A 13491-nucleotide genomic window follows, 5' to 3' on the forward strand; every position below is an offset into this window, starting at 1 on the left:
CAGAACTCACTGGATGACCTCATTGGAGGGCTCTCTTGGGTCCTGTGCGCCCAAGGCGAGGAATGTCCTACAGTTGCATAGTATCTGTTTATATGATATACATGACCTCTTCTTCTAAGAATGCTAATTAAATTGTCTGAAGGCTGTCACTGGTTGAATTGTTGTATTTTCTGTATGACCTAAAATCTATCTTCATTTCCTTTCCCAGTTACTCAAACTTCATTTTGAAAATATCATCTATTTTATTCTTATAAGATTTGTGAAAATAGGCTATACTAGCATGTGCTTGTTATAAGCATGCTGCTGCTGCTGCTGCTGCTAAATTGCTTCAGTCGTGTCCAACTATGTGCGACCCCTTAGACGGCAGCCCAGCAGGTTCCCCCGTCCCTGGGATTCTCCAGGCAAGAACACTGGAGTGGGTTGCGATTTCCTTTTCTAATGCATGAAAGTGAAAAGTCAAAGTTAAGTCGCTCGGTTGTGTCTGACTCCTAGTGACCTCATGGACTGCAGCCTACCAGGCTCCTCTGTCCATGGGATTTTCCAGGCAAGAGTACTGGAATGGGTGCCATTGCCTTCTCCGAGTTATAAGCATAGTAGTATAGTATTAATTTGGAGAAGGCAATGGCACCCCACTCCAGTACTCCTGCCTGGAAAATCCCATGGATGGAGGAGCCTGCTGGGCTGCCGTCTAAGGGGTCGCACAGAGTCGGACACAACTGAAGCGACTTAGCATAGTATTAATTACATTTAATTGAATAAATACAATTACCTCTACAGTTAGAAACTGGAAGACATGAGGGGAAACATTTGGGTTATACCAAGAATGATAGCTAATTCTTAATTCACTTCTAGTATAGTCTTTGAATGTTACTGGGGGTCTCCCGCTCTTGCTTTTAGACAGTCATCCATCAGCATAGTTAAGTCAATATGACCATGTTTACTTTTATAGATCTAGTGTGCAGGTGAAATCAGTACAAAGGAGCTATCAGTTCCTGTTTTAAATAGGAGCATACTTCAAAAATGTGTCACAGAATTTCTTACCTCCCCAGGGATCCGAATGCCCTTTACAAGTGACCGTGTACTTTCAAAGAATCATTAATGTGCCACTGGCTTTCTGTGAATGGAATGTGTAGGGCTAAGCAGAAAATGAAAAAGCCCTGTTTCCAAAGGTAGTTGGGAATGGAGAGGGAATATAAGTGCAATCCCCTTGAGTTAGAGTCAGCACAAGCTATTTATTTGAAGAGAGGTCTCTTATTTCCCCTGTGAAAGAAAAGGTTAGACCAGACCACCACTATACAACCTCCAGACTAGAACTTTGGAGGTTCCTGTACAGTTGCTTTTAAGTATTTGACTTCTTAGGGTTAGGAGAGTGGAGGAGAGTAGTTCCTTCTTGTCCTGCTCTTCATGAATAAGTTCTAATCATGACAAAAGCAAAGGATCTATCTATCCTCCTCTCAGTCTGTGTCACTGTTACCAGGGCCTTATGACTTATTCCACTGCCCCCCTAACCTTCTACAAAGAACTGAAGTTTCCAGGGCTGGTGAAAGGACTTTTGCATGGATCTGTGCGGTTAATGTGGAGAAGGCAATGGCAACCCACTCCAGTACTCTTGCCTGGACACTCCATGGATGGAGGAGCCTGGTAGGCTGCAGTCCATGGGGTCCTTAGAGTCGGACAGGACTCAGCGACTTCACTTTCACTTTTCACTTTCATGCATTGGAGAAGGAAATGGCAACCCACTCCAGTGTTCTTGCCTGGAGAATCCCAGGAACGGGGGAGCCTGGTGGGCTGCCGTCTATGGGGTCGCACAGAGTTGGACACGACTGAAGCGACTTAGCAGTAGCAGCAGCAGTGTGGTTAATGTACAGTTCATAGTTCTGGGATGGTTCAAAGTTTAGGGAAGATTTTTATGATGCTAACAGGGAAAAATGATCAGACATGTCATTTTCTAATAACAAATAGTGAGATCTTTCCATAGCTATAGTTAAAATACTTTTGGCTCATCTCTTCAATTTGTAGGCTAATTTGTTACTACTTGAAAATAGTCCTTTTAGTTCAAGTTCAGTAGAATGTAGCATTGAAGATAAAATACAGACCTGGGTTTTAAAAGTGGTTTATTTTTAATTACAAAATATAAGAGCTGTGACATATAGCTGTGGAATGTTTGTGTAAATATCAAATACTTTTCCAGAATTAGAGACGTTTGAGTGTTTTCTGTTTTGAAACTTGATTGTATCAGTGAAATACAGTTGTGAATATTGTTTTAAAATACTGATAAAAGGCAAATTGGTAATACAGATGATTAGTTAGACCTAAAGTTTCATGTGTGTGTGTTTAACCTTTAGATACCCAAGATGACAAGGAAAGAATTAAGAAGTATGGAGCATTTATACGTACTCTTCCTGGGGTGAACCGAGCAACATTGGCAGCTATAATTGAACACCTTTACAGGTGGGTGGATTCATGAACTTTTCTAGATATTTCAAATATGACACTCAGTAAGTCATTATTTTTTTTAATTTAAAGTACTGTGGTTCAGTTCAGTTCAGTTCAGTCACTCAGTTGTGTCCGACTCTTCGTGACCCCATGAATCGCAGCACGCCAGGCCTCCCTGTCCATCACCAACTCCCAGAGTTCACTCAGACTCACGTCCATCGAGTCAATGATGCCTTTCACCATATCTTAAGAATGGTTTCAAAATGGAATTCCCATAAACTATCAGTTTGGTGTCTCTTAATGCAATTAAGATACATTTCAAATAAATAGCCCTGGAAAATTTCTTACATGGATTAGAAATAATCGTATATCACCTTCTCAAATACATCCAGTACTTAAACAGGAATTTTAAACATTTTGATGTCAGACTATTGATTAGATAAGGAAAATTTCAAAAGTCAAACCCATTTTCTATGTCAAGGCATGTGGTCCCCTGCATTTGGAAGGCTAGGAGGAATAAAATGGTAGCTTGAGAAATGACATCTGAAAAATCAGGGTGTTTGGGAATAACATTTTAAGTCAACAGTTTATTTTGCTATGAGCAAGAATCATTACTGAAACTTAAATCAGTGTAAATACTGCTTAAGGAATATATTGTTGGCAGCTTCTTGCATGGATGCAATATTCCCTTGAATAAATTTCTATAAAGCTGAATTCTACTAAAAATACCTTAGTTGAAGTTTAGATTCCTAAATCTCCACAATTTGTCTTTTTCTTTATCTTTCTTTTCCAATCATTACTTCTCATGCATGTAAACTCCATTACTATGCATCTGATTTTCTTATTGTGTCATACAAATATAGTTGATATACTGTACAGTCCTATCTCTATGCCTAAGAGACACTGGGACAGATTCTTTTCTTCACAAATTTCAATATGTCACCTGCTGCTACAATGATCAGTTAATATTTTAAACATTGAGTTACATATAATTCTTAAACTTCTTTATTCACACTTGAATTTCAGATAATGAGCTGCTTCCTATCCTTTGTTTAACTAATATTTATTTTCGTTCCTACTATATACAATGCCCACTAAGAGTCCATGCGAACAGAAATGATTGCTAATAGTACATGAATAACAAAAATAGTCTTAAGACTGCAGTTTTCAAATAGCACCAAGGAACCCTGAGACATCACAGTGGGGATGGGGACTTACAGGGATGCTGCAGGGCATTTTATACATTTTAGGAATGTCAGCACAGATTTTAAAACAGAGAATTTTAGCATACGACATGAAATTAAAGAGGAAAGATCGAGTGATACATCATTGTGTGTTGAGATCCAGGTGATGGTTCAGATCTAAAAGGATAAATGAACTGGGCATGACAGAAAATTAAGTACAAGACATGAGTGAGGGATATTTTCAGGAAACATGTGTGCTAGAAGATGAGATGGTTTATAGCTGGCTGGCATCAGGCTGTGAAAGGCTCTGTTCATCGTGCAAAAACATTTGGATTTCATTCCTTTATGTGATAAGGAATGACTGATCCAATCTGTTTTAGGATGATAACCCATGTCCTGGGATTGATTGGAAAAGGTTAGAACAGAGGCAGAGAAACCTACTTAAGACACAATTTTTGTGGACTTCTGATGTGAAAACCTGAGTGGGAAGAGAGTAAACTGGCTGAATATGGGACACTTGCAGATACTAGTGTGGGAGCAGGGAAGTAAAAGAAGAAAAGGAAAATACATAGTGGGCATATTTATGCCAGTAATTCAGGCAGTTACAGAAACTGAAGAGGTGATAAGTGTTAGAGGAGAATGCTCAGGAGAGATGAGAATATTTGATAGTGTCGTCAAAGTTTGAGAGGTCAGTGTGGATAAAGTCAGATTGATTTAGCATTTACTTCTATCCGTGTCCTAGATAACAGATCACTTCCTCCATGACTAATATTGACTTAATTCCCTTCACTATATATATTTGTGTTACACACTGCAGTGTGATTAGGGGCTTTCCTAGTGGCTCAGTGGTAAAGAATCCATCTGCCAAGCAGGAGAGGCATGTTCGATCCCCAGGTCAGGAAGATCCCCTGCAGAAGGAAATGGCAACACACTCCTCAGCCCACTCCAGTATCCTCACCTAGGAAAACTCATGACAGAGGAGCCTGGCAGGCTACAGTCCATGGGGTCACAAAGAGTTGGATACAACTTAAGACTAAACTGCCACCACCACAGTATGATCAACACAAAGTCTCTGTGAGATGTTTAGATTCTAATAGTAACAGAGGCAGACTTGGAGATAGAATTTCCAAATATTTACAGTCTAGTGTGATGAAAAAAAAGTACAGAGTGGTTTTGAGAGGGATGCCCACAATTACGACATCCTCCTCTATTAACTTGCAATGCCTTTTGCATCTTATAAATCATACATGATGATCAAGCTTGCTCTGTCTCCCCTATGCAATTTGGTATTTCATTGTTTCTTACACTATCATATATATTGCTGTCATATTTCCTTATTTTCCTTGTACCTACTAGAATCTTCGCTCTTTATAGTTAGGTGTACCTACCTAGTCTTGCTTTATTCCTTAGATAGAGTTGATCTCCCTTTTTTAGCATGTATTTTAGAAATTCACAAATGTAATTAGACAGGCAATTGAGCAGCTGTTATGTCTACAGTCTGGAGAAGGCAATGGCACCCCACTCCAGTACTATTGGCCTAGAAAATCCCATGGACTGAGGAGCCTGGTGGGCTGCAGTCCATGGGGTCATTAAGAGTCGGACACTACTGAGTGACTTCACTTTCACTTTTCACTTTCATGCATTGGAGAAGGAAATGGCAACCCACTCCAATGTTCTTGCCTGGAGAATCCCAGGGACGGGGAAGCCTTGTGGGCTGCCATCTATGGGGTCGCACAGAGTCGGACATGACTGAAGCTACTTAACAGCAGTATGTCTACAGTCAGTGATAGAATTAACTGATATTTCCATGGGCATCAGTTAGAGTTCTGCATTTTTATCATTGTAAATTTCCTTTTATTGGGGTGATGGCTATGGTTTTTTTCTTAATTACTTTGGACTTAAACATTCGTGAATACTTGAAAGTTCTTTGTAAAACTGGTGTTGTAGCCTACTGATTGGGAGAATTGACTCTCTTCATGTCTGTTCATTGTAAAAAGTGATTGCTTTCTGAGAGGTGTCTTATTTTGAATAACCATTCAAACACTTTCGACCATTTTCTCACCTGATAAGGATGTGCTGGGAAATTCAACACTTGCCCTGAACTTTGAGTTTGGAACTCTTTACTTTATCTCCCAATTTGCCATTCTTGCCTTATTTCCTGCTTACCTACTGCCCTCTGTCCCTCTTTTATTTATGCTTCCATCCTACAAGTCATTTGACACCTTTCTGCAAGCACACCTTTATGCCTTAGCTACAGGTTGTCCCATCTGTAGAACTGTCTGGATATTGGGGAGGGGGGGGCCTTCTTCTAAAGCGATGAGCAAGTACTGCTTTGTAACTCCTAGTAATATCTTTGACAGTAGTCTTTTCTAATGTTCTTAAACCTGAAGGATACTTGGAAGAAAGAACTGTGTATTTTTCTTTAAATCACCGCTCCACCTTTAGTATCAGTGACTTTCAATATGTTTGTGTTTAAAAAATAAAAGAGGATAAATGAACATGAAGACATAAGTTTTATGAAATTTTCACATAGAAATACGTTGTAACAAGTACTGCTTTTCTCTAACAGGGTTCAGAAATGCTCAGAAATCAATCACATGAGTGCCCACAATTTGGCCTTGGTTTTTTCCTCCTGTTTCTTTCAAACTAAGGGACAAACTAGTGAAGAAGTGAATGTAATCGAGGACTTAATTAATAATTATGTTGAAATTTTTGAGGTAAATATTTTATATCCTGCCCTTGTTAAAATAGTTTTGATGTTATTGTTTGCAAACAAAAATATGTATTTTAGGATGTCTTTATTCATGTCTTTAGGAATATTTAAATATAAAGATAGGTACATGATCCTTCACTTTTCAGATATAACTAGCATTTTAAGCTATAGCCATTCATTTAAATTTGGCTGCTTTTAAAGCTTTTTTACCATCTGGTATCTGTTGCACAGAATATTTCTATTTATAGTGTTTTTATGTTTTTTTCTCAGTATGTGTATGCATTAAGTATGTCTACTTAGAGGTGTGAAATTATGAAATTCACAAATTCAGTAAATTACATCAGGCTGATAAATTTTGTAGTTGAAAGCATTTTAGAGTTTTTTTTTTTAGTTGTGCATGAATTGGAAAAAAATTCTGAAGTAATATTCTGTGGTTTTTATTAAGTCATCTCTATTCTAATTATTTGACTTTTCAATTTGCTATTTTATGAAGTTCATATTTTCATGTTTTATCAGAAAACTCTTAGAATAGGGATAATTTTTTTTATTTCAAAGGAGTAAAAACAGAGGAAATAAGCCTAGGATTTGAATATGGTGGGGGGATGTAGGGGACCTGGGTCAAAGGTCCATTTCCACTGCTTGACTGTTTCTGCCATCTCAATGTTGTCATTAAACCTTTCCGGGCATTCTGTTAAGTAGTCTTGTACAAGACCCCTTGTTTTCCAGAATTGTGTCTTTACCAGATGATCAAATAGGTTAATGTAATAAGTTAACTTTTATAGTTCATACATTCTTATAATAACTCATCACAAGATTGCTTAAAAAAGGAAAAGAAAGTATATTTTAATAAAATAACAAATTTCATATCTTAATTTATGTAGGAATGAACAATTGTTGAATTCTCTTTGCTCCTTGATCTCCTTTTTATCTCTTCCTTTATGTGTCCACTGTTTTTGATCAATAGCAATGTCTTCACAATAGTTCTGATGCTGAGAAATGAAAGACTTTGGGAAAAAAAATGTGTGGCTTTGCATGCTCTCTTGATTTTCTGTTTTTGTACTGTTATAGTAGTAAAAATGTTTATCTACGTAGTTTTGTTAAGTCCAACTTTAACCAAATGGTGGAAACTTCATAAGCCCTTAATGAACATTTCTGATAAAAGAAGTCTTTACTCTCAATGTACATAAACTCTGTTGAACCCTTCATCAGCCACTTTGCTTATTAATACACTTCAGCAAAGAGGATGTCACTGATGGAATGTGTAGCCTAAAGTGGTATCATCATAAGATATTCTGAACTTTATGAGCCTCTATCTTGTTGGCTGCCCTAGCTGTGTGGGCCCCCGCTGATGAAGATGGCCATTCTCATTTATTTTTAACATGTCAGTCTTTAAATTCCTGAAGAAAGTTATGTGAGGATGAGTACCATCACTCCTTGTATTTTATTAGAATGTCCCAAATTATATTTTAAACAGGTTAAAGAAGACCAAGTCAAACAAATGGACATAGAGAATAGCTTTATTACCAAGTGGAAAGACACTCAAGTGAGTAGTAATAGTTAGATCTCCAATTTGAAAAAATTAAAAACAAAAAACAAAACAAAAACTTTCATTGTAAGTAAACATTTGTTGTGTTTATTTTCAAATTCCTGTTTGAAGCAAAGTAAAACTAATGGAAAAAAAAACAAAAAACAAAACCTAGATAAAACAGTTGTGAAATTCTGTAGCATGACACATACAAAATGCCAAAGTATGCTAATGTAATGTTTTCAAAACATAGATGGAAAAGTCAGTTCCAATCTTATCACAATGTCCTTTCTGAAATCAGTTTTCATTTATGAAGCACTATTGAAAATACTAGTGGATTTCAAAGGAAGCATTTAAAGTCAAAATAAATACTAAAATAAACAGAAAATTCAGACTCCCTAATGATTCTTTCTATTATGCTTTTGAAATTATAAGTTATTTCTTATATGCTTTTGCTTTGCATACTCTTGGATGATTGCACTAGTGGGACTGTTTCTATTGTGCACTTCATAACATGTTAATTTATTTCTTAAGTTGACTTTTCTAGATCTTCCTAACTTTCCTCGGGTGCATCATATTGAATTTGTGTGTTCAGGTTGCGCTACTGCTTTTCCAGGGTACCTTTCCTTGTTTGATGAATATTCACTGGACTTTTTTGAGGCTGGCTTTGTCTTCGAATAACTAGCAATTATAGTGGATTCAGGGTACCAGTGTAGATAAGACAAATGGTCAAATAAAGTCTCTTTGTAGGTACACTCAGAATATCAGGTGAATGCTTTCTTATTAATCCAACCCTGGTATACACACAACTAATTTAGAGAAGTTGTCAGAGCTATCATTCCATATGAGGGAAATGAGGAAAGGCTTTCATTCAAATGCATAGATCCCCTAGTACCAGTGAAAAGTGAAAGTGTTAGTCACTCAGTCATGTCTGACTCTTTGTGAACCCATGGACTATAGCCTGCCAGGCTCCACTGGCCATGGAATCCTCCAGGCAAGAATACTGAAGTGGGTAGTCATTCCCTCCTCCAGAGATTATTCCCGACCCAGGGATCGAATCCAGGTCTCCCACACTGCAGGCAGATTCTTTACCATCTGAGCCACCAGGAAAGCCCACTACTGTGACATTAATTCCGTAAGAAATTGTTTCCTCCATTTTGACCCAAAGTAATTAATGCAGCCTCCAGAGGAGTGGCAGTAACACTAAAAAAATGTGGCTCATTAGCAGTTGGTTCTCTTGGATTCTTGCTTTTTGGAGAGAGTTTCAGATATGAAACAAAAGACTGTGCGTGCCTAAGGGTAATCTTTGGCAGCACTATCTGTGTTGTTATTGGATAAAGTATGAGTACCATTCTGCAGTTTTATCATTTGTATTCATAGTACAATAAAGAAATGAGTCTTGAACACTTTCTAATTAAGTAGAAGTAAGTATTGCTAAAATAAGAAAAGAATTGTCTATAAAATAAAGCTATTCGGAAGAAAAGTAGAACAGTTTGGAAAAAATCTGTTGTTTTGCTGGAGTTTTTCTCCAGTCCATTCAAAACTTGTCTGAAGTAGTTTTCTGACAGACTCTAAGTCTTATCCCTGTTTGATTTTCTGAGCTATTCTTGTTTTTGGCTACACTCTATGAATTCTTTGTGTTTGCTTTTTTAATTTTTAAAATGTGTCCTTCCTGGAGAGTTGTTTATACAAACACAGGGGAAAGGAAAAATGTCAACTGTATCTTTTCTTCCCTAGCATTTTTATGTAGCTCTAAACATAGGGAAGAAAAATTGGAAATAAGCTTTGCTAAGCCTGTAGTGTCAGAATAACTATGAACAGCTCTTCAAAGTACATTTTTAATGTTTGCCCCATAAATTTACTCCGCAGGTTTTATTCTGAGGCAAATTTAACTTTGAAATGATCATTTCTCCATTATGATCTTTTTCTAAAAATGAGTGATGGATGTGACTTCTGAGTGATTACTTAAGGGAGTTTCTGAAAAAAGCAACTCAAAATATTTTTCGTAGATTTGTTTGGTTCTTTGTTAATCTTCTTCACATTATTGTGTCAATCTACATAGTGACATCTTACGCTTTGTGTTGCCTGCCTTGTGTTTTCTTCACATAGTGAGTCTTAGGGGTAGTAGGGACCCAAATAACCTAGCACTTGATGTTTGGCTAAAGGTAATTTAAGTAAAAACTTTATTATCTTCTTATATTCTGTCACTTCACTTTTAATTTTTGTTGCTAAATATACATTTTCTATTTGTAATTTTAATACAGCTCTGACTAATTTATCTTCAAATTTCAATCTTTGGCCTTACCATCTCTGTTTCTACTGTAGCTAGTTAAGGGTATGTGAGGACACTATACTTTTGAGTCAAAGACAAGAAAAATGGTATGTGATTGTGTTTGCTGATTATATCATTTGTGTAGATACCACATCCTTAACTGTATCCAGAAAATGGGTATCATTATGTTGTGAACAGGGAGAATGATCCCATTTCATTTATTATAAAATTTTTAGAAATATGACTAGGACTTTTGAACCATCCTAAGTATTGTGTATGTCCTTGCAACATACTTATATTTGCTGTCTTCGCATCTGCCCTTTTTAGGTTTCCCAGGCTGGAGATTTGTTAATTGAAGTATATGTAGAAAGAAAGGAACCTGACTGCAGTATTATAATTCGGGTGAGTCCCAAATATGGAATGTAAAGAATACTGTTGAAAATCGTAAGTGTTAGCATTAGTCTACATATCTTGAATTTTCCATTGTTTTTTCTATCTTATTTTATATGTCCAATTCAAATCATGACAAGTTTGACTCTTCCTGCCAATATCCTCTGGGAATCCCATGTTTTAGTCATTTGGAGACCACCCTATGTTCTTTTAGTTGTGGTTAGGATGTTCTATAGGTTCTATAGAACAGCCTGAGCTCTAACATCTGCTACTCGTCTTCCTACCTTCTTGACATGAGGCAACAGATATACTCCCATCTGAGTCTCTATCTGCTTACCTTTCTAATGAGGGAAGATTACAGAATTTATATAATAGCATTAATTTGAGGACTTGGTAATATCCTGCCTATAAAACACTTAGCAGATATCATGGTACATAGTCAGTTCAGTTCAGTTGCTAAGTCGTGTCCAACTCTTTGCGACCTCATGGACTGCAGCACATCAGGCCTCCCTGTCCCTCACCAACTCCTGGAGTTCACTCAGACTAATGTCCATTGAGTCGGTAATGCCATCCAACCATCTCATCCTCTGTCATCCCCTTCTTCTCCCACCTTCAATCTTTCCCAGCATCAGGGTCTTTTCAAATGAGTCAGTTCTTGGCATCAGGTGGCCAAAGTGGAGTTTCAGCTTTAGCATCAGTCCTTCCATTGAATATTCAGGACTGATTTCCTTTAGGATGGACTGGTTGCATCTCCTTGCAGTCCAAGGGACTCTCAAGAGTCTTCTCCAACACCACAGTTCAAAAGCATCAATTCTTTGGTGCTCAGCTTTCTTTATAGTCCAACTCTCACATCCATACATGACTACTGGAAAAACCATAGCCACATGGTACATAAGTGCTTAATAAATAACAACTAGTATATAAATCTCCCACTCTTGTATCCTAGACTTTGTTGTTTTGTCACTAAGTTGTGTCCAACTTTTTGCAACCCCATGGCCCACCAGCCTCCTCTGTCCTTGAGATTCTCCTGCCAAGAATACTGGAGTGGGAAGATTCTCCAGGGAATCTTCCCAACCCAGGGATTGAACCTGCATCTCCTGCATTGGCAGGTGGATTCTTTACTGCTGAGCCACTAGGAAAGCCGATCCTAGACTTTAGCTTCCAATATTTCAGTGTACTGGAATATGAAATAACTCTTCTCTTCCTTGGTAACTTTAGTTAACCATTTGTTTTGAATTTAAAAGATCCTTTTCATGTTACCATAGTCTGTACTTAGTCAGCCTTAAGAGAGTAAGACTGCTTTCTTTGTGCATAGGATAGAATGCTGCCATCTAACAGTAGAAATTCAGTTTTAGCTTCTTAGCTTTTTTAAAGTGCAAGATAAAACAGAGTCTTAACATTAAATATTTCTGGAATTTAGTTATGTCAAAGATACTGTAATTATTATTTTATATGTGTTTAATGATTACATACGGGGATATTCTCAGTTGGCACAGTGGTAAAGAATCCACCTGCAGTGCAGAAGACACAGATTCGATACCTGGGTCAGGAAGATCCCCTAGAGGAAGCAATGACAATCCATTCTAGTATGGTTGCCTGGACAATCCCATGGACGGAAGAGCCTGGCGATTACAGCCCATGGGGTTGCAAAGGGTTAGACAAACTGAGCGACTAAGCACGCACACACACAAATGATTACATATGATTCTTTGACACTGGTTACTCAGCTGTGGAACTAACACAAGCTGCCTTGCACTCCTTGGCCACATCTGTTTGTTACACTGAACATGTGATGTTGATCATAGGGGACATGAGGAAGTAGTAGAGATATCTCAGCATATGTCTATCACTTATGCTGAAAGGGATAGTCAAAGCACATGACTTAACTCCACTTACCCATAAACTCTTCACTAGTTCATTTTATCTAATAGAGCCATACCAGAAGTTATTAAAATTGAGCAAAATTTGTATTTTAAGTATATTCATATAAAAGAATGTCCACTTTCACCTACAAAAACTAAATTCTCTTGAAAAACATAGCAAAAACTATATAAAAATAAACATCCAGTTAGTGCTTAAAACTTTGCACAGCTCTTATATTTATTTCAGTCAATCATTACCTCAACCCAAGGAGGTAGGTGAAGCAGTGATGTCTCACGTTCATACGAGTAGAAATGGGAATTAATAACATTAAGGCCTGGATGCAACATTAGTCATGATATTCCAAGTCTGATGTTCATTATATCGGTTTGTGTATCACTTACAGTAATTAATTCCGAAGTGTGTTTTGTAGAGTTCAAGGTGTTCTGAAGAGGGGCCTTGGGTATCACCTGGAACAAGGAAATGAGTTCCAATCTTCCATTCCTGTGTCAACCTGAGGAACTCCCTGCCAACTATTTCACTAGTTTGGTTTCTTAGTAATTTATTTCTTTGTAAGGAAGGGCTATACTTCTTAAAAAATTGTAAAGCCATTCTGATGAGTGACATCACTGAAGTCATTCATCTACTAAGGTTTCTATTCCTTAAAATTCTCTGCTTTTGCCATATGCTATTTTTTTTTCCTTTTAAGGTTGTACTACACTGAGCTTTTCTAAACAGCAAATAATGGACTTCACTGCATCATTAATATATTCCAAGTCAGTGTTAGTCGCTCAGTCATGTCCCAACTCTTTGCGACCCCATGGACTGTAGCACGCTAGGCTCTCTCCAGTCAAGAATACTGGAGTGGGTAGCCATTCCCTTCTCCAGGGGATCTTCCTGACCCAGGAATTGAACCCAGGTCTCCCACTTTTCAGGCAGATTCTTTACCATCTGAGCCACCAGGGAAGCCTAATATATTCCAAAGGTATTCCACGAACTCCAAAAGACAGACTATATGAGTTACCTCTAATGAAAGATGTTTTATATTATTTATATATGTGCAATATGCTTATGATCAATAAAGGACAGGAGAAATGGAAATGAGCACATT

General features: G+C 37.5%; 1 protein-coding gene across 11 annotated transcripts in view; it reads left to right on the top strand.

Annotated features, from left to right (window-relative positions):
* The window catches only part of ARAP2 (ArfGAP with RhoGAP domain, ankyrin repeat and PH domain 2), a 585721-nt gene that overhangs the window by 516398 nt on the left and 55832 nt on the right, over positions 1-13491 (top strand). For 7 of the 11 annotated variants that reach the window (XM_086406188.1, XM_086406190.1, XM_086406196.1 and 4 more), the window contains 4 exons: positions 2346-2451; positions 6190-6337; positions 7808-7876; positions 10458-10532. In XM_086406188.1, coding sequence (XP_086262314.1) covers positions 2346-2451; positions 6190-6337; positions 7808-7876; positions 10458-10532 — 398 coding nt within the window. Of the gene's footprint in view, positions 1-2345; positions 2452-6189; positions 6338-7807; positions 7877-10457; positions 10533-13491 lie in introns of those variants that run through there. The other 4 variants (XM_086406191.1, XM_086406192.1, XR_015165502.1 and 1 more) reach the window with 2 other exon arrangements.

The sequence above is a fragment of the Bos grunniens genome, chromosome 6 (genome assembly GCF_055505025.1).
Source record: "Bos grunniens cultivar Pamir isolate PY7600 chromosome 6, Bosgru_T2T1.0, whole genome shotgun sequence".
NCBI classification, from domain to species: domain Eukaryota; kingdom Metazoa; phylum Chordata; class Mammalia; order Artiodactyla; family Bovidae; genus Bos; species Bos grunniens.